We start from the raw sequence: 19,445 nt of genomic DNA on the forward strand, positions 1-19,445 counted from the left end.
GCACATTGCCAAACCTTTTTTCGGATGGGTTATCCAAAGTTGTGTCTGACGGTATTCGTATTTTTGTCAATAAAAAGTGTGGATTTGGTATGACAGTGGTTACTATTTCTATGATGCAATTGCTACATAGACTTATACTGGAGTACTGAAGAGCTGGCACTACGGTGCTTTTCATGAAAACATCAAACCAGTAATTGTCTTAGAAGCAAGATTAGGGTTCGATATTCTTACATTTAAGTAGCCGGTAATTGTAAAAATGTCCGCTACAATAGACAACGGAAGATATCATCAATAAACTAAACTACTTTTACTCTTCATTTCTCTGCGGACGGGATTTGTTCGATGTCAGAACACAAGGAATTTTTCTAGCGATTATAATTGTTAACACTGTAACAGTGTTACGGTGAATTTCTATACATATGTGGTTTACTGTCTACTCTCAGGCGATGTGTCGTTCAGAAATCAATTTAAGCCGGTGGTCCCGCATTCACTTGTTATTGGCCGTAAGTGAGGTTTCTAAACAAACAAAGCAATCAGCATCGTTTGTCCTTGTGTTTGTCTATTCTTAATGTAAACGGTAAAACGTTTCATTTCAAATGTAAACGGTAACATGTTTCATTTTTTACGTTGAAAAAAAATTGGTCGGAACAAAGCAATACAACAGCTTAGTTATTCAATATTACCAGACCAGCAATACAACAATTAGAAATTAAAGCAATGTTAGTTTGCGTTTTTGAGCAGCGATTAGAAATTGAAGGAAGTTTAGTCGGTAGTGCTCAGTCATTAGTATTTATTACCAAATATTTCGACTAATAAGAAATAATAAAGCAATGTTGTCAAAATTTACCTTAGCTTTTTATGCGGGCAGTAATGACTGGATTACAAAAGTTGCTGTAAATTTCTAAGTCCCTAAAGATTTTGGTTGTAGTAGTAGTATGGGAATTATGTCACATCTACCTACTACCTTGCACGCAGGATTATCTGTTTACCAAGAGAAGAAAGCGACGTTTTGCTCGAGTTACAAGTTCCTATTTTCTTTCAGAGTTATACACAACGTTTTCCTTAGTGCGAGGTGTGACTAACTGTTTTACTGTTAATTTATCAATTTGTTAAGCCCAATAGAAGAAAAAATATTAATTTTCTCCCCGAACTGTCGTCAGACAAAGTGTCAACAAAACGTCATTTTCTTATGGCCTTTTGAGAAAAGAAGGCTAAACACACCGCACATTCATATGAAAAAGATATTTGGTGCATTCGTTCATAAACTCAGGTTCAAGAACTTTGCATAAAGTTTCACTTGATTGATCTCTCATTGCAAACCCATCGAACATGTGCCGAGCTCCGGTCAACTTTTTGACAGTTCAGTTCATGACGTGTGAAGTTTATCATCAAAGTGGAGTTACCGTAGTACTTAAATACTTTCTTAGCTTTTGAGAGATTAGTTTCGATTATGTCGGAACATAAGAAAAATGAATTCAAAGCCGAAAAGACCTCTGACAAAACATGCAAACATTTTGTTCAGCGCAGAAAACGGTACTGTCGAATGACAGTCGCCAAAGGACAGGTAGAATATTGAGAAACTCAAGCCATACAGGTCTTACTAACGAACCAAATATTTACCAACAACAAAACAGGAATACTGTGGCGAACACATGAACACAAATCCTGAACTGTCGCATATATCAGAAGAAAGCTTCAAGAATCGAATTCCATGCCCACTGGACCCGAAGCATACCGTTTATATGTGGAATTTAAAAAAACATTTGAACATATGCAATGCTCGGGTGAAAGAGGTGCCGTCGTACATTGAGAAAGGAAGAAATTTGGGTGAAGAGGTGTCCAATGCAACATCTTCGTGTACGAAATTATCCGAAATCGATGAAAGTGCATTGAACGAACTCATCGGCAAAGTCCACAAAATCTATGACAATCACGTTGATGGAACAATCAAAGAAATGATCTGCACACATCCGGTGCTAAACGCTGAATTGAGTAATGAATCGTACGGTTCCAAGTCAACAAAGCATTTGGCACAAACGTCATCAATACTGGGTTGCCTGGACCAGTTGGACCTACTGTTACCGAAAACTTGTTTCATTGAGTTCGGTGCTGGTAAGGTAAATTTTCCCTTTAAGATTTTCGATTTTCATATTGATGGCACCGTCGGGTGTTGGGCCTTTAGGGTCAAGTATCATTTTGGCTGGCTGAGGCAATGAAGGACACTGAACAATCCACAGTCTTGCTGGTTGACAAGGCCTCGTTGCGGCATAAAAAAGACAACAAAATCGAGGATCGAAATTCCGTGCAACGAATTCGCGCCGACATTTCCGATTTGGATTTGGATAAACTGGAAGCAGCTCAACTTGCCGACAATATTGTTGCCGTTGGAAAACACTTATGCGGCGGTGCCACTGATGTCACTTTGCGATGTTTGATAAATGGAAATCAGACGCGGAAATGTGTTAAAGGAATCGTTATCGCACTGTGCTGTCACCATCAATGCACCTGGCGTCCATTTGTTGGAAAAAAGTTTTTGCTGGACAATGGTGTTACCCAGCAGGAATTTGACATTATGACAAAAATGGTTGGCTGGGCTGTGTGCGGAACTGGAATGAGTCGTGAGTTGAGGAAAGAAATTGCACTGAGAAATGAACAAAAAGGTATTTTGGTTAGAGGTGGTCGAGTCTGTATGAATAACAATTCTCTTTGCGTTTCACAGAGACAGCAGACGAACGTACAAGTGGAACAACGAAAATACTTCGAGAAGAGAGGGAACGGATCGGTATGAAATGCAAGCGCATATTAGACCATGCAAGAGTTCAGTATTTATCCGAGAATGGATTCACTGCGTCACTAAAGTACTACGTCAAATCCGATGTAACACCCGAAAACGTTTGTTTAATTGGCGTATGGTCCAACAATAAAATATAAAAATGTTTGAACAAATAATTGATGCTTAAACATGGCTTCGTGCAGCCAGGAAAAATCGAACTACTCTGAAGTGTCGCGATCATTTCGGTCCATATTTCAAAAATATCCGTAAATGCAAATGAAAAAACCGCATTCACATCCACAACAACGGGCAACTATAAACATCCGCCGTTTCCCCAATCTTCTTGATTCGTTTTTGATGTTTCCTGTTGAATTTCGATCAGTGCTCGGTTGACGATATGCCGTAGAATGTGCGGTTTACAATGGCCCTCCAGCCAAGGCAGGACGCCCGTTGTTAGTTCGGCAAAGTCGTTCATTGGCAGCGTTTCGAATGTTTTGAACATTTCGTCGGTGATGGCACGAAACTGAAACGAAATCAACGATTTTTAACGCCAATATTTTTAGCGATACAGAGGACATTGTGTTGGGCTTGGTGTTAAGGATGAAATTAGAAAAGAATGGCTTCTTGCTCGAACTCGAAATGTTGTGAAGAGGGATTCTTTTGAAAAACAGCCTATCGAAATCGGACGCACTTTCCATTGGACTTTTTCGTAAGTTCCTAAAAGGTATTTTATCCAAAAAAATTCTCCAGTTACACGAGCCGTACAGGGTCTTGTGGGATGTCATTAGAAAGGTAATCACATGCCGAATGGGGACTTATTGGGTTTAAAATTCATCCAGACTGAAACCACATAAGACCTTATTTGACCCGAAGGCACATGACGCATTACACATTACCTTTCAAATGATACCCCACACGACTATGTACATTTTGTGTCGAGAAGTTTCACTGCACACATTCCAGTGTGGATGAATTTTAAACTCAGTGAAAGTATTACCCATTTTTTCAACTGATCATATCTGAGTGTGGACGGGTTTTAAACCCAATAAGACTCGATTTGACCCGAAAATACATGCAATTGCCTTTCTAATGACACCCCACACGACCTTTTACATTTCATGTACCTGGAGAAAATTCCATATGTAAAGTGCATGTTTTCGATCACCTCCACCTCCACACACGAGTCGAGGATTATTTTTTTAAAAGTGATTTTGGCTTCTAGGGTCTTTGGCGGCACATATAAAAAAGTCCATTAAAAATGCATCCGATTTCGTGGGCTGTTTTTCAAAGGAATCCCTCCATAGAAGTCACACTACTACCACGAAAACCAAAATGCCGTCAGGCAGCATATTATAATGAGCTTACGCGTGTGTACAACCTCAGGCGTATTAAGGCCTTGATTTTAAAGCCTTTGAAGTAATATTCCTTGTAGGAATTGGAAAATTCGCAAGAGATGACATTTGATCATCAAGAAATCCGCATTTTTTTACGAAAGATAAATTATTAGCGGGCTCAAGAAGACGAGGCAGGACGAAAGCGAGACGATGACATTCATTCGATGAGTTCATAGACTACCGTCACAACAGGTCAATCAAATGTTCGAGTGAGCTACCCCATCACTAAATAACTAAATTATCAAAAGAAATCGATCGAGACTGCACTCACCACTTGAAATTTCATTTCGTCGCTAATTCGAGCTTCTTGTCGTCCGGGTGACTGTTGTTGATTTTGCAGCATATTTTCGTAGCTATTCTGAATGATCCGTAGCGCGGTCACTTCTTTCTGTAATGCACTGTATTCGTCTTCCTGTTTTTTTTTCTGTATGTGTAGGAATCCAACATAATCGATGGATTTCTGCAAAACCTACGGAACATACACATACACACACATTCCAACATCGATATTCGACTTGGTCCAATAAAAATTCAATTGAATATTTACTGTAGCTTTGCTCAATTTATAGCCCGACGAATCGTTTTGCTGGCAAGTAGGCACTAAATCTTGGAGTGTGTCATATCCTCGTTTGATTGCATCACGCCGTTTCTGTTCCGCTTGTGTATGCGCTTCTCGTCTGCGCTCTTTATAGCTTATTGTTGTTTTGCTGTTGTCACCGCTGTCATCATCGTCATCTTCTAATTGACATTTTGTGATTTAGTAACAATTCAAAACAAAAAACAAAAAAATGAGAATTTCAAGCAAGATTGTTTATTCTCCCACCTGTATTGTGAGCCGATGAATTCGGTGTGTGTGTACTGTGCACACTACCGGAACTGTTACACCGCGTAAAGGTTTGTTTCTCCTTTGCTGGCGGACTGGATGGTTCTGTTTTCATTTCAACGTCTGAGGTTTTGTTTATTGTCAATGGTGCCCTGGCACAATGTCAAGTAATTTTTTTAAAATTTATATTATCTCACCATAATGCTCAGCCATTTCTTACGATTCTTGTTTTTTTTTGTGTGTACACTATTTATTCGACCACACTACAATAAAATTCACCAGGTGCTTTAGTTAAAATTATTAGTAATCTTTCTGCTGATAAGATTATACGATGTTAATGATTTTTGCAACTAATTTTAGTTTCTTGAGTACTTTTGACAGTCAGGGTTTTTCCACACTACTTCTTTTGCAGTTCTCCCGGCAGCGCGTGTAGCTGTCAAATGTACTTTGTGAATGTGTTCAATTTTAAAACAGAAGTTTTTTTTTTAAAAACGTTGAATCGCCTTTGCGACGGAAATAATTGAACAAGTCAGGCAAAGCTTTCAACACACGAGAAACTTTGCATTGATGGAGTGTTGGAAGTCTGGAAGTTAATGATTGCACAAAGACTATATTTTTGGTTGGTCTCAACGCACTTCAAGCATGAATGGTACTCGAAATGGAGTCAAACAGTCAGTTTTTGGTGTCTCCTGCTCTTTACTTCTACTTTTGCACTCCTTTCTGGAATGTTTCTTTTTATATCTAGAACCAACGCACTTCAAGCATGAGTGGTTTTCTAAATAGGGTACTGAAAGTGGACAGTGTATCGAACAAATTTTGGCATTGTAAAAAAATCTGGAAATCTTTTCCATACAAATCAGTACTTTATTTGGCAGCTGTCATTAATAGCACGTTTGCTTGAAGTGCGTTGCTAGAACTAATTCCAATGTATCAGTGACAGTGAATCATACACGTGATATAGAGTTATACTCCATTTTGAAACATGTCTTTGTGTAATTCTTGGGGACCGATTAGCATCAGTGCCACCAGTGTTACTCTCGCGAATATCTCTATGGTCAAACTGAACTGATCTTATAGTATTCAAACATTTTTGAATCCATTTATTCACTGTTTACGATATAGCTATAGAAAGAGAGAACAGTTTTCATTGTTATAGCGTAAACGGGGTAAACGGTGAGTAAATGGAGTGTACCCGGGTAAAAAAAAAGTGAATGTGAGACCCCTTTTGAGACCGTTTTTTTTGTATGGAGGTGAGACGTCTCTTTTCGAACCTTTGAGACTGGTTTCTTCTCATATACTGATGAATTGATGATGATGATGATTGCGAAACCGATGAGAAGTCTCGTTTTAAATGTTTTAATAGACTGTATGAGACTGACTGAGTGGTCTCTTCTTCTGTATTTTACGAGACTGACCGAGTGGTCTCTTCTCCTGTATTTTACGAGACCGACCGAGTGGTCTTTTCTTCTGTATTTTACGAGACTGACCGAGTGGTCTCTACTCCTGTATTTTACGAGACCGACCGAGTGGTCTCTTCTTCTGTATTTTACGAGACCGACTTAGTGGTCTCTTCTTCTGTATTTTACGAGACCGACCGAGTGGTCTCTTCTTCTTTATTTTACGAGACTGACCGAGTGGTCTCTTCTTCTGTATTTTACGAGACTGACCGAGTGGTCTCTTCTCCTGTATTTTACGAGACTGACCGAGTGGTCTCTTCTTCTCTATTTTACGAGACTGACCGAGTGGTCTCTTCTTCTGTATTTTACGAGACTGTCCGAGTAGTCTCTTCTTCTGTATTTTACGAGACCGACCGAGTGGTCTCTTTTTTAATAATTTGCGAGACCAACTGAGTGGTCTCTTTTCAAAATAGTTTACGAGACCGACTGAGTGGTCTCTTTTTTAGATTTGACTATGTTTGAGACTCAAAATATTTTTGAGACTCTTTGAGAAGTCTCATTTCAGTTTTTTCTAGATCCTTTTAGAGGCCATCTGAGAACTCTCACTTTCTTTTCGACGTCTTTTGAGACTATCTGAGAACTCTCACTTTCTTTTCGACGTCTTTTGAGACTATCTGAGAACTCTCACTTTCTTTTCGATATTTTCTCATTTTAATTTTTTTTCGAGATCCTTTTGAGGCCATCTGAGAACTATCACTTTCTTTTCGACATTTTCTGAGACCATCTGAGAACTCTCATTTCCATTTTCCATCTGTGAGATATTTCATTGTCTTTAGGCTGTAGTTTCTTTCCCGCATTCACAGATGGCACAGTTTTTTATTTTTTTCTTATAATTCGCAGAAATGATAGAAATTTTAGTGATATTTGATTTTTTTTTTTACCTTTTTTTATTTCGTAATGTATTTTCCGGTCACCACTCCAAGTACTAACCGCGCCGAATGATGCTTAACTTTAGGATTGGACTGCCAGCCACCTTACGCGTGTTGCTAAATTGGATATATCTTCGTATAGGTCTTATTTCGAACCGTTGTTACAAAAACTTTGAGGCCGACTGAGTGGTCTTCCTTGGATTATGTTTCGTTGTACTTTGGGAGACTGACCGAGAAGTCTCGTTTTGAATATTTTACGAGAATGTAAGAGAGCGACCGAGTGGTCTTTCCTGGATTATTTTTCGTTGGACTTTGGGAGACTGACCGAGAAGTCTCGTTTTGAATATTTTACGAGAATGTAAGAGAGCGACCGAGTGGTCTTTCCTGGATTATTTTTCGTTGGACTTTGGGAGACTGACCGAGAAGTCTCGTTTTGAATATTTTACGAGAATGTAAGAGAGCGACCGAGTGGTCTTTCCTGGATTATTTTTCGTTGGACTTTGGGAGACTGACCGAGAAGTCTCGTTTTTGAACATTTACGAGAATATAAGAGACCGAACGAGTAGTCTTTTCGGATTATTTTTCATTGGACTTTATGAGACCGGCCGAGTAGTCTCGTTTTTGAATATTTTATGAGAATGTAATCGAACGACCGAATGGTCTCTCTTGGATTTTTTTTCCGTTGGACTTTATGAGACTGACCGAGTGGTCTCATTTCAAGAACATATTTTTTCGAAATGCAGAGACCAACTGAGTGGTCTCATTTCAAGAACATATTTTTTCGAAATGCAGAGACCAACTGAGTGGTCTCATTTCAAGAATATATTTTTTTTTAAATGCAGAGGCCAACTGTTTCAATTTTTGACATACTTTGACTCTGATCCACTGTAGAGACCTTTGAGAGTTCTCTTTAGAACTAAACTTTTATTTTACCTAATTATTTAAATTATTTATGAGACTAATGATACAGTAATGATGTGAGTAATAAAGTTTTTTAGAAAATAGTTACGAAACCAATACCAGCTGATCAAAATAAATACGCCGTCGAAATGGCTACTTGTTCACAGAACTCGATGCAAACACAGCAGCAAAACTTGATAGAAACAAAATTGCGTTTATAATTAAAAGTTAAGTTCAAAAGAGAACTCTCATAGGTCTCTGCAGTCGGTCAGAGTCAAATATTGAAAAAAAGACCGCTCAGTTGTTTTCTATTTCAAAAAAATGAGACTGCTGATTTGGTCTCTGTATTTAAAAAAAATATTTTCTTGAAGTGAGACCACTCGGTCAGTCTCCCAAAGTCCAACGAAAAATAATCCAGGAAAGACCACTCGGTCGGTCTCTTTCATTCGCGTAAAATTTTCAAAAACGAGACTTCTCGGTCAGTCTCCTAAAGTCCAACGGAAAATAATCCAAGAAAGACCACTCGGTCGGTCTCTTACATTCTCGTAAAATATTCAAAACGAGACCACTTGGTCAGTCTCCCAAAGTCCAACGAAAAATAATCCAGGAAAGACCACTCGGTCGGTCTCTTTCATTCTCGTAAAATATTAATATTCAAAACGAGACTTCTCGGTCAGTCTCCCAAAGTCCAACGAAAAATAATCCAAGAAAGACCAATCGGTCGGTCTCTTACATTCTCGTAAAATATTCAAAACGAGACTTCTCGGTCAGTCTCCCAAAGTCCAACGAAAAATAATCCAGGAAAGACCACTCGTTTGGTCTCTTACATTCTCGTAAAATATTCAAAACGAGACCACTCGGTCAGTCTCCCAAAGTCCAACGAAAAATAATCTAAGAAAGACCACTCGGTCGGTCTCTTACATTCTCGTAAAATATTCAAAACGAGACCATTCGGTCAGTCTCCCAAAGTCCAACGAAAAATAATCCAGGAAAGACCACTCGTTTGGTCTCTTACATTCTCGTAAAATATTCAAAACGAGACCACTCGGTCAGTCTCCCAAAGTCCAACGAAAATAATCTAAGAAAGACCACTCGGTCGGTCTCTTACATTCTCGTAAAATATTCAAAACGAGACCACTCGGTCAGTTTCCCAAAGTCCAACGAAAAATAATCCAAGAAAGACCACTCGGTCGCTCTCTTACATTCTCGTAAAATATTCAAAACGAGACCACTCGGTCAGTCTCCCAAAGTCCAACGAAAAATAATCCAGGAAAGGCCACTCGGTCGCTCTCTTACATTCTCGTAAAATATTCAAAACGAGACTTCTCGGTCAGTCTCCTAAAGTCCTACGAAAAATAATCCAAGGAAGACCACTCGGTCGGTCTCAAAAATCTCATAAAATATTGAAAAAGAGACCACTCGGTCAGTCTCGTTCAGCCAAAGTTCAACAATCATCAAAGAAATAAAATATTGAGAATGAAATGAGACTGAAAACGTAATGAGACTGAAATGAGACCGTTGATCATGCTCATTTTACAGTCTCACTGAGACCTTAATTTTCACCCGGGTAGTGCGATGAGCACAATTCAGCTTAAACAAAAAGTGTGAATCGCACTGGGGTTTCATACGTTCAGTTTAAGAATTCGTAACTTGACAGTTGTTATGAGATTTTATACACGCAACTTTCAAATTAATATAAGTATGTCTCCTTCTTTCTGCCGTAATTCGCATGTCGGACTTAGGGCAAAATTTAAACAAAGAGTTCTTTTGTTTAAATTTTGCACTAAGTCCGACATGCGAATTACGGCAGCTTTCCCAATGCGTTAAATGGAAATTTTGACAATACACACGTTTGTATGATACATCGATCTAAAGAGAGGATTCGCTCAGTTTTATTTCCATTTAACACAATCACAGAAAATTAGACTAATTCATCAGGATAGTTATATCTGTCTTTTAACCTGTCACATACGGCTATTCATCTGTTATCGATAACGACGACAAAAATAATGACAAGGTCTGGATAATATGGTCCTCCTGTATACAGTAAAATGCATGCTAAAAAATTTAAGTACAAGATTTGAAATGAATCGATTAAAGACAAGATTCTGAAAGACAACTTCGTACATACCAATTTTACTTAACCTGAGACGAAAAGCTTAGGGGCGCAATTGCAAGAACCGAATTTCCGTACGCAGAAAACCAAAACAAGACTCCTTTTCACATTTATTGAACTTCAAGGAAACATCTTTCGGAGAAACATCCCTTGGAACGACAAACAGAGCTGTCCCGCACATCACGTAAAGTGGCAAAAAAGAAAAAAGAAAAGGTGTTTCGACCTCGAGAACTAGCCTTTCAGAACCTTGATTAAAAATACTCTGATCGATGGAAGTAATAGACCTTATAATAGTACCATGTGCTTGCCGTCTGTAACAGGTCTAAAACCAATGTATAGCCGAGGGAAAAACTGGTCTGGAATGTTCAAAATCATGATACCAAAAAAAAGTCTCAGCTCAAAGTTTTTCACTGACGTTTGTTTTCCGAACTCTGGGATAATGAAAGAGAGGCGAATTAAAAACATTAATATATGATAATTTTCATATTTAATAGATAATAATCAATATAATCAATACAATAAATTCTTTATTACAGCGTATGGTTGGTATATACATTCAATATATTTATTTATTAGATAAGAGGTATACAACATTGTACGACTTTCTAATAAAAAGGTATGACATTCATCACATTTATTTATTATTAGACTATTTTTCTTTTTCTTTTAAAGATGAATTTGACTAGAAGTAAAACGAAATAAAAATAAACAAAATACTGATGATCGTCTTTGTACTAATTAAAACACGTGATAATCTAGTAAACTTGAATGATTGAATATTTGATCGGTATGCCTAGCGAAAATTTAAATCCCCGAAAGTTATACAAAACGCGCAGTCCGCGCAGTTCCAACTTCATTTTGCTTGGTCTACGGTAATGTCTGCCATTATTTCCCTGCGAGCGAAAAAGTGACAAAAAGTTCACATTTCACGGCTGACTTCTATACAATTCTTATAGTGTGTAACAATATTCTGAGAATTAACTGGACTGGCACCAATGTTTCTGAATATATGTAAACCACCGAATTTACTACATTTTTGAATAATGTGCAATGGATCAACAATTACAATCCAATCGATGTTATTTGCTAAAGCAATTTTTTGTCAAATTTTGGAAATACCATGCAACTTTAGCAAATCAATTTTCCAAAAACAAGCTTTTCTTTTCTTCAAACACGGCAGAGTAAAATAAACCAGGCAGGAGCGGTTCATTTTCAAAACGTCAAATAAGGGTAATACATTTGATGAAAATGAACTCAAATGAACACTGACATAAATTGAAAAAATTTATTCGCAAAATATCAAGGGCTACTAGATTATTCAGGTCCCTAGTCAAACAAGCGCTCCTGCCTGCCCCTGCCTGGTTAACTTTACTCTGTCGTGCTTCAAAACATGAATTTGAGACCAGGCGCGCGCAGGTAACCATTGACATTAACATATGGAGGGAGTTATGCAATAACCATGTTTAAAAGACATTTTTTAAATGCAAAAGAAATTGGTTTTTGCAAAACACATCAGATATTATAAGTAAAAATAAGAAATTCCTTTTATATGTTTTAACAAATTCCCATCGTTCTAAATCAACTCCTTATTTATGGGCAAATAAAATATAAGTTTTGCGATTTATTTTCTATTTTTAAATTTACTAACTTCATTTGTTACTTGAGTTTTCTAAACTAAATATCATGGACATTCAGTTAGTGTTTTCTTGATTTAAACATTCATTAGCGTTAAAATGCAAATTTATTGAGTGTATGTTCTCTAGTTACTTTTTTGATACTGACAACAGTGAACGTATGTACTAGAGGCCATACCCTTTCAATTCACGTTCACTGGCTGCTATCGTATTTTCAAATAAAACTTTGCACATCGATATAAATATGCCTGACAAAATCAGGGTATATCCCTTATAGAACGTCCGCAGTTCAGTGTTGCTATACATGTCTTAGTTAAACTAAAATTCTTTCTTTTTTGCTATCACTAACATAATAGTTTTGTGTTTCATCGGATTGTCAAATTATTGCTAAGTTCAATACGTAATAAGTAATACGTTCAAATCCGTAATGATGTAGTCTTCACAGGTGATAATTGAACGAAAAATTAACTTTTAACACAACTTTTTAAATGTGGTCTATTAAATTAAATGCCACCTGGAAGACAAAGTTTGTGCTTTGATGCACTTAGCTAAAAGAGAACGTTTCGATTATTTATTTTTATCTACCTAGGTGAAATAATAGCAGTGAAAATGTGCTATTATTTCGCCGTCGGCAGATAAAATAGCGAATTCACCTCTGTCCAAATGTTTATTTAGACACTTGGGGTTATAACATTCGCCTTCGGCTCATGCAATAACTCCCCAAGTGTCTAAATAAACATGTGGACAGAGGTGAATAATCTACTAAAGTCGAAGCATTATAATTTGATCGATTCTCCTCATTTAATTCATTTTTAAATAATTGTAGTTTTTCAAGAAATCATTTCGAAAACATTACAGTATAAAAGCTTACACATGCGCATTAGAGCTGTTTACTCGCGGTATACCTGCGGGTAATCCGTTCAAATGCACGTGTCTAAGCTCTTATACTGTAATGTTTTCGAAATGATTTCTTCGAAAACTACAATTATTTAAAAATGAATTAAATGAGTAGAATCGATCAAATTATAATGCTCCGACTTTATTGTACTGTACTGTAGGCTACTAGCCCTATCCATCTGGTTACGAGTTCGTTTTAATTGAAACTGGGTAGTGAGAGCAACGCATTGCAACTGACTATTCAAAATCAAACGTTAGAAGGCCTTTTTAACGAAGCGTTAAATAAATCTTATCCGAGTCCGATTGTGAAAAATCCTTTTTTATCTGAAAGACATTATGGATCAACAGTCGGCAAATTTAAAATGAGTAGCGCATTTCGTTTCAGTTGTTTTCCATCTGACTCACTCATACAAATTGTTTTTAAACCGTTTTGCCATTACGACGCGCGTGCGTGTAACTATTTCATCCGCATAAACAAGTGTAAGCACTCTTGTTTGTATGATTGTATGACTGAACTCAGATAGAGTGCATGGAGAAAATGAAAGGTATTACGGTACCAAACATGCGCCATAACCTTCGGAGTAAATATAAGTTTTACGCGTTGTAACCAACTCAGATGTAGAGTGATATGTGTCGCCTTTTTATATAAATCGCATGCTCAACTTACCTTTTTTCATAAGTTACACTCGTATAACATCACACAATTGTGTAAAATAAATCTTTCATCTTTCAATTCTTTTTGGGCCAAGTTTAACTGTAAGATCATAACAAATAAAATTACTTAAGCAGCATCATTCACAAAACTATCGTAAACAAACATTATCTTGGGTGTAAAATTTTAAAAAATAAGTTTAAAAAAATCGTAAACGAAAATGAGATTCAAAGTATTTAATTTACTTTTAAAATATTATTGAGATAATCTAGTACTTCATGTGATTTATCAAATGAGAAAATAAAACGTATAAAGTGATAACACTAAGGTTCGCGCTCAGGCAATTCCAGTGATCGATCAGTTAAACTTTATACTTAACTTTACCTTTTCAACAACATCCAGAATTAGCATGACTTACTTAATATAATAAATTTATAATTTGATACTTATATCAGCTTCATAAAAGTTTTTCTTTCAATCCCTCTAGACTAGAATAAAACTTCTTTATGCCATTTAACCATTCTGTATAAAACCAAATACGCATGTAGGTAACACAGATCAAACTTAATACTATATTATTATACTTAAAAATTCTCATTATCCACGCGTTTAACTTAATTCCTTTTTCTAAATATTTAATTTTAAAAGTTAAAACATTTTAAGTAAAATTTTCTGAAACTTTCTAGTTTAAACATTCAAATTTAAACGTCTAAATTTGTTTGACTACGGATAAAATACGATATGAAAGAGGAGCAAGCCTCTTTCCGTATTAATCCACGGTCAACTTCGTTCTACTTTTCTTTTCTATTCGAGCAAGATCGCATCCATCGGTAACTAATAACTAGCAAAGACACTGTGTCAAACGAATTTGTGTCTAGCTAGGTATACTTCAACTGCTTGACCAGCTGATCCAACCTCATACAATCACACTACTTATGCGTGCTTTTGTGGTCGTGTGACTATCAATATCCCGTATAAAGAGGTATAAGGCGTGTGTTGTTCGAGGTTGGCCCAGCTGAAGCCAAAATTAGCTGACATCTCCTCTAAATAAAAAAAAAATACAAATAACAAATACAGCTGACGTTAGTGAAATTTAGGCTACTCATACAAACGAAAGTGCTTAAATACTTGTTTATATGGGTGGAATAGTTACACGTACGTGCGTGGTAGTGGTAAAGCCATATAAAGACATTATGAACAGCTTTGTTTATATGAGTGGATCAGCTGAAAAGGAGCTGAAGCAAATTCATGTTTAAATTTCACTGACATCCACCGTACCTGATTTTTGTTCAAAATGTTTGGCCAACGTGAGCTACTTATCGTGATATTTTTAAAATGAAAAAAGTTAATTTTGAGCTCTGCACAAAGCTTGTAACTAAGCTTTTACTTTTTCGTTTGTAAGTCACGCCGTGTGTCACAGAGAATCGACCAACGAACGCATTTCAACGCTTCCATATGTGGGAGTATCGCGAGTGGGTACAATTCAACGCTATGTCACGACATTTCAATTAATTTTTAAGTTTTTTGAAGCCACTACAATATAAAACCGGATGTTTTTAAAAATTTAAAAAAAAAACGTTGCAGGCACTGTGGCCATTTTCAAAAATCGTGTAAATTCATCGAAATACAATCTTAGCAATAAAAAATTGTTGCTAATAAATTCAAATGTCGAATAATATTTTCGTCACACTTTTATGGTAAATTACACCGTCAAAATGTTAAACGTGGTTGTTTATTTACAATTACAGGCTTTGCTTTATGTCTCAATGGGTTGTAACTTTCTTCTTGCTTAAAAACTTTGTACTTAAACACCTTGCATACTATATATCATTTGGCTAATTTAGGAATCTGTATTTTTAAATTTGCTACAGAAAAGTATGTTGACCAATCAGTAAGAAAATATGTGGCTGTTTTTGTCACTAGATGTAAAATATTTCGCTTCGCTCGTTTGATACGCACATCCTCATTTTAAGACCCTAATCTCCAACATACATTTCACTAAACGAACGAAATGCTTATTCGTTCACAGAGGGAAAAGGCGTTCGAAGTTTCAGCTGAGAGGAGAAACTGACAGGAATGGTTCAAAAAGGAGTGATAAAAAGCAATCCATCCACCGATCACCACAAGCATGAAGGATTTTTACTTTCTCAACTGAATTTCATGAATATCTTTGAGCTAAATAGCCAAACATACCGCGTGGCAGGTCATTCTAGCGATTTCTTTTTGACATTTATTATATGGCGTCAGGCACCGCACTGCTCCTAGCATGAACATAAGAAATATTTGGAGGCTGATGAAGTCACAGTAGGCACTGCGTTTCTTTCGTAAAGATAGGATGACTTGTTTTCGTTGTATGAGTTAAAACGCACAATACAATCAATCTTAAGCGGCAGCTCTCATCACAAAAGCCTCCAAATTGGACATTTGTCAAAGGAGTGTTCCTGCTAAGAGCAGTGCGTTGCGTCAGGGCGTAGATTCCTCTATATATAGTATTCGTAACACTAGGAATTCGTAGTTTGACAGTTGTATGAACAAAATCCCATAAGAAAAGTCAAGATACGAATTCTTAAAGTTACGAATGTTTCGAGAATCGGTTCCAACCGTTATTTTGTTAGTTGTAAATATTTAAATTCTAACGCACTTATGGCGTGAATAGGTTATGTACGCTGCAAAGAAAATCCATTCAAATCACAGATAACAAAACACTTGAAGAATCCGAAGGAACCCACGCTGGACGAAATGGATTTATGCTTCTAGTTCCACCCAAATGACACTTTTCGTATCATTAAAATATTAATGGTTTGCAAGCTGTCACCACTAGTGGTTTTATATTAAAATGATAAAATTATGATTTATCAGTTAATTGACTATTTATACGGCCAAGAGCCAAGATAATCTTACAATTGATAGTCATTAATCATTGCGTTGCAAAAAAAAAGTTCAATTCAATTCAAACGTATAGCTACCGAATGTTCAGCCAATTTTGAGAACGGTTCCGTAATTTAACAAAATCGCAAATTGTAAGAATGTTTCATAAACGAGACAAGACGCGATGGTCCTTGCTCTTGACTTTCGTTTCAATTGCAATACTATCACCTACCTACGCCGAAGACGGATACAATCTCTGGTTGCGTTATCACACAATGGATGACCTTTTAATAACTCAATACAGAAATCATGTTCGTAGCATTGTGTCGAACTCGTCGTTTTCACCAATAATGCAAGCGGCCGTCTCGGAATTACAACGAGGAATCACTGGAATGCTAAACGTGAATGTGACTACCGAGGAACCTGCATTGAGTGCAGGAGCAATAGTAGTTGGAACGCCTGTGAATTCGGATGCGATTCGTCAGCTCAATTTAGCGATGGATCATCTAGGGAATGAAGGTTACCTAATAAGACAGATAAGTGTGGCTGACGTCACATTTATTGTAGTAGCAGGTAACACTGAACGAGGTGCGTTGTACGGTTCGTTCGAGTTTTTGAAACAGATCCAGATGCATAATTCACTCGATGGTATTGACATTACCTCTGTACCCAAAATACAGTTACGCTTGCTGAATCACTGGGACAATCTTGATGGTACCGTTGAGCGAGGATATGCTGGTAGTTCTGTGTGGGATTGGTGGAAACTACCAGATATAGTTGATCCACGCTATACTGATTACTCACGAGCCGTTGCCTCCATCGGTATAAATGGGGTAGTAGTGAATAATGTAAATGCTAAACCGGATATATTGACTGCTTTGTGGATAAGCAAAGTGACAGCCCTAGCAAACGTGTTCCGTCCTTATGGTATACAGTTGTTCCTGTCAGTTAGATTTAGTACGCCACTTGAGTTAGGAGAAACGAACACGGCTGATCCTTTAAATCAGAATGTGGTAGCTTGGTGGAATGCAAAGGTTGAGGAGGTTTATACCGCCATACCAGATTTCGGTGGTTTCTTAGTTAAAGCAAGTTCTGAAGGACAGCCCGGCCCAGATGATTACGGTAGATCTCATTCGGAAGGGGCTAATATGTTAGCAAGTGCTGTGCAACGTTTTGGTGGAGTGATCATGTGGCGCGCCTTTGTCTACAGCCAAGATGATCCGGATGATCGTGCAAAGCAAGCTTATACAGAATTCAAGAGTCTTGATGGTCAATTCAACAGTAATGTGATTCTACAAGTGAAAAACGGTGCCATAGACTTTCAACCAAGGGAACCTTTTCATCCCTTATTCGGAGCGTTGCCCGAAACGCAGACTTCTGTAGAATTTCAAATAACAAAAGAATACCTCGGTTTTGCTTCTCATATAGCTTACCTTGGACCAATGTGGGAAGAGGTTTTGGATGCAGATACGTTTGCAAAAGGTTCAGGGTCAACGGTGAGTCGTGTGACGGATGGTACACTGTTTCAACATTCGTTAAGTTCAATGGCAGGTGTTGCTAATATTGGTAATAATCGTGATTGGACTGGTTCGCACTTTAATCAAGCTAACTGGTACGCGTACGGTAAACTGGCGTGGGATCCTGACGCATCATCACGTAGTATTGCTGAGGAGTGGCTTCGACTAACGTTTACCACAAATGCGATCTTTGTCGAAAGAGCTGCTGATATTATGATGATGTCACGTGAAGCAGTTGCAAATTATATGACCCCACTTGGACTCCATCACCTAATGGCTACTGGGCATCATTATGGTCCCGGACCATGGGTAGACAACTTAAGTCGACCAGAATGGAACCCAGCGTATTACCACAACGCAGATGAAAACGGAATCGGATTTAATCGTACAGATAGTGGCAGCGGTGCAATTTTGCAGTATGCTCCAGAGGTGATGAATGAATTCGCAAATTCGCACACAATGGACGAACGGTATCTGTTATGGTTCCATCATTTATCGTGGGATTATCAACTGAAATCGGGAAGAACGCTATGGGATTCTATTGTACTGACTTATGACGAAGGTGTAGCATCAGCTGTGGAAATGAGTCTTATCTGGGACTCACTTAGATCCTACATTGACGCTGAGCGATTTGAAAATGTTGCTATCAATCTTCGAATCCAATTACGTGAAGCGAAATGGTGGCGAGACGCTTGCGTTGCTTACTTCCAGGTTAGCTTCAAACAAAACAATATAAACTTGAATTGAGAAGACTGAACCGATTTTGTATCAAATTTGCAGAGTATCTCTAACCGAGCGTTACCATCAGGTACTTTTGCACCGGAAAAAACTCTGGCAGAATACAAAGCTCTTCAATTTCCCTTCGCACCAGGAACGAATACAATAAGTATCGAAGTGACCTGCCTTCCATCAGGTAGTGCAATGATGGCACCGTTTTTGTTATTGACTTTCGTTTGCCTGTTGGCACTCCGTTTTGTTTGATTAAATTGATTTGAAATTTACAGTAAAAATTGGCTTGAAATTTAGTCAAATTATCAAATTAGGAAAGGATAGATGTTTGGATGAGTTACCGAAGATATTGTCGCTTCAAAAAGGAAGGCGTGCACAAAAAAAAAAGATCTCAGAAGAAAGACAAAATGCCGCTTTAAACAACGAATTTTCAGACGTGAGATAATATCGAATTTTAAATACGAAATGGTCTTTAGCTCTTGTCACTTGTAAACCAGTGCCTATATTCGTTAAACCTTTTCCTAGATCTTCGAAATCGCCAATGTTCTCGATTTTCGAAAATTTTAACGAATTTTCGCGATTTTCTTGAAAAGTTTTCACGAATATAGACACTGAATGTAAACTGTTTGGTTTTACTGACAGACAGGTTCAAAAAAGCATCCACCGAAAGTTTGTTTAACTCACATTCCCTCTTTTAATGCCGCAAACAGTTCGTCATGCAACAAGTGATCATTCTACTGGCTTTTCATTGACAACAAATAGTCCATACCTATTCAAGAGGAATACACACGTTTTCACCTCATGTCGTTCCTACCA

The 19,445-nt window shown here is 37.5% G+C and overlaps 3 protein-coding genes across 5 annotated transcripts; 2 read left to right on the top strand and 1 right to left on the bottom strand.

Moving 5' to 3' along the window:
- The first annotated feature begins 1,346 nt into the window (after nt 1-1,346).
- On the top strand, nt 1,347-2,949 carry LOC119067087 (tRNA:m(4)X modification enzyme TRM13 homolog). The gene is made up of 4 exons (XM_037169846.1): nt 1,347-1,564; nt 1,635-2,117; nt 2,183-2,660; nt 2,720-2,949. Exons 1-4 carry the CDS (start codon nt 1,451-1,453, stop codon nt 2,929-2,931), a joined length of 1,287 nt encoding a protein of 428 aa, XP_037025741.1. The 5' UTR covers nt 1,347-1,450; the 3' UTR covers nt 2,932-2,949.
- Nucleotides 2,879-5,381, bottom strand: LOC119067091 (max-like protein X). 3 transcript variants are annotated; one of them, XM_037169851.1, is made up of 5 exons: nt 5,188-5,381; nt 4,991-5,113; nt 4,715-4,902; nt 4,439-4,636; nt 2,879-3,296 (listed from the first exon to the last, which is right to left on the bottom strand). In XM_037169851.1, the coding sequence occupies exons 1-5, from the start codon at nt 5,201-5,203 to the stop codon at nt 3,087-3,089; spliced, it is 735 nt and encodes a 244-aa protein (XP_037025746.1). In that variant the 5' UTR covers nt 5,204-5,381; the 3' UTR covers nt 2,879-3,086. The 3 variants fall into 3 exon arrangements, with proteins under 3 accessions (XP_037025746.1, XP_037025745.1, XP_037025747.1); XM_037169850.1 differs by having other exon boundaries at nt 4,715-4,905; XM_037169852.1 differs by having other exon boundaries at nt 4,715-4,905; nt 4,991-5,142; nt 5,211-5,380.
- Nucleotides 5,382-16,259: 10,878 nt separating this feature from the next.
- LOC119067078 (extracellular xylan exo-alpha-(1->2)-glucuronosidase-like) lies at nt 16,260-18,902 on the top strand. Its single transcript, XM_037169818.1, has 2 exons — nt 16,260-18,611; nt 18,681-18,902. The coding sequence occupies exons 1-2, from the start codon at nt 16,542-16,544 to the stop codon at nt 18,879-18,881; spliced, it is 2,271 nt and encodes a 756-aa protein (XP_037025713.1). The 5' UTR covers nt 16,260-16,541; the 3' UTR covers nt 18,882-18,902.
- The last annotated feature ends 543 nt before the right edge of the window (nt 18,903-19,445 follow it).

This window comes from Bradysia coprophila, assembly GCF_014529535.1.
Source record: "Bradysia coprophila strain Holo2 chromosome X unlocalized genomic scaffold, BU_Bcop_v1 contig_117, whole genome shotgun sequence".
Lineage (NCBI taxonomy): Eukaryota > Metazoa > Arthropoda > Insecta > Diptera > Sciaridae > Bradysia > Bradysia coprophila.

What these genes read in the sequence shown, in the direction of transcription:
- LOC119067087 (XM_037169846.1), top strand. Translation starts at nt 1,451, where the DNA reads ATGTCGGAACATAAGAAAAATGAATTCAAAGCCGAAAAGACCTCTGAC. An exon ending in TGACAGTCGCCAAAGGACAG is followed by an intron (nt 1,565 to 1,634) that starts GTAGAATATTGA and finishes ACAACAAAACAG; the next exon opens with GAATACTGTGGCGAACACAT. An exon ending in TTGAGTTCGGTGCTGGTAAG is followed by an intron (nt 2,118 to 2,182) that starts GTAAATTTTCCC and finishes TTGGGCCTTTAG; the next exon opens with GGTCAAGTATCATTTTGGCT.
- LOC119067078 (XM_037169818.1), top strand. Translation starts at nt 16,542, where the DNA reads ATGTTTCATAAACGAGACAAGACGCGATGGTCCTTGCTCTTGACTTTC. An exon ending in CTTGCGTTGCTTACTTCCAG is followed by an intron (nt 18,612 to 18,680) that starts GTTAGCTTCAAA and finishes TCAAATTTGCAG; the next exon opens with AGTATCTCTAACCGAGCGTT.
- LOC119067091 (XM_037169850.1), bottom strand. An exon ending in TTCATCGGCTCACAATACAG is followed by an intron (nt 4,906 to 4,990) that starts GTGGGAGAATAA and finishes AATGTCAATTAG; the next exon opens with AAGATGACGATGATGACAGC. An exon ending in ACGAAATGAAATTTCAAGTG is followed by an intron (nt 3,297 to 4,438) that starts GTGAGTGCAGTC and finishes ATTTCGTTTCAG; the next exon opens with TTTCGTGCCATCACCGACGA.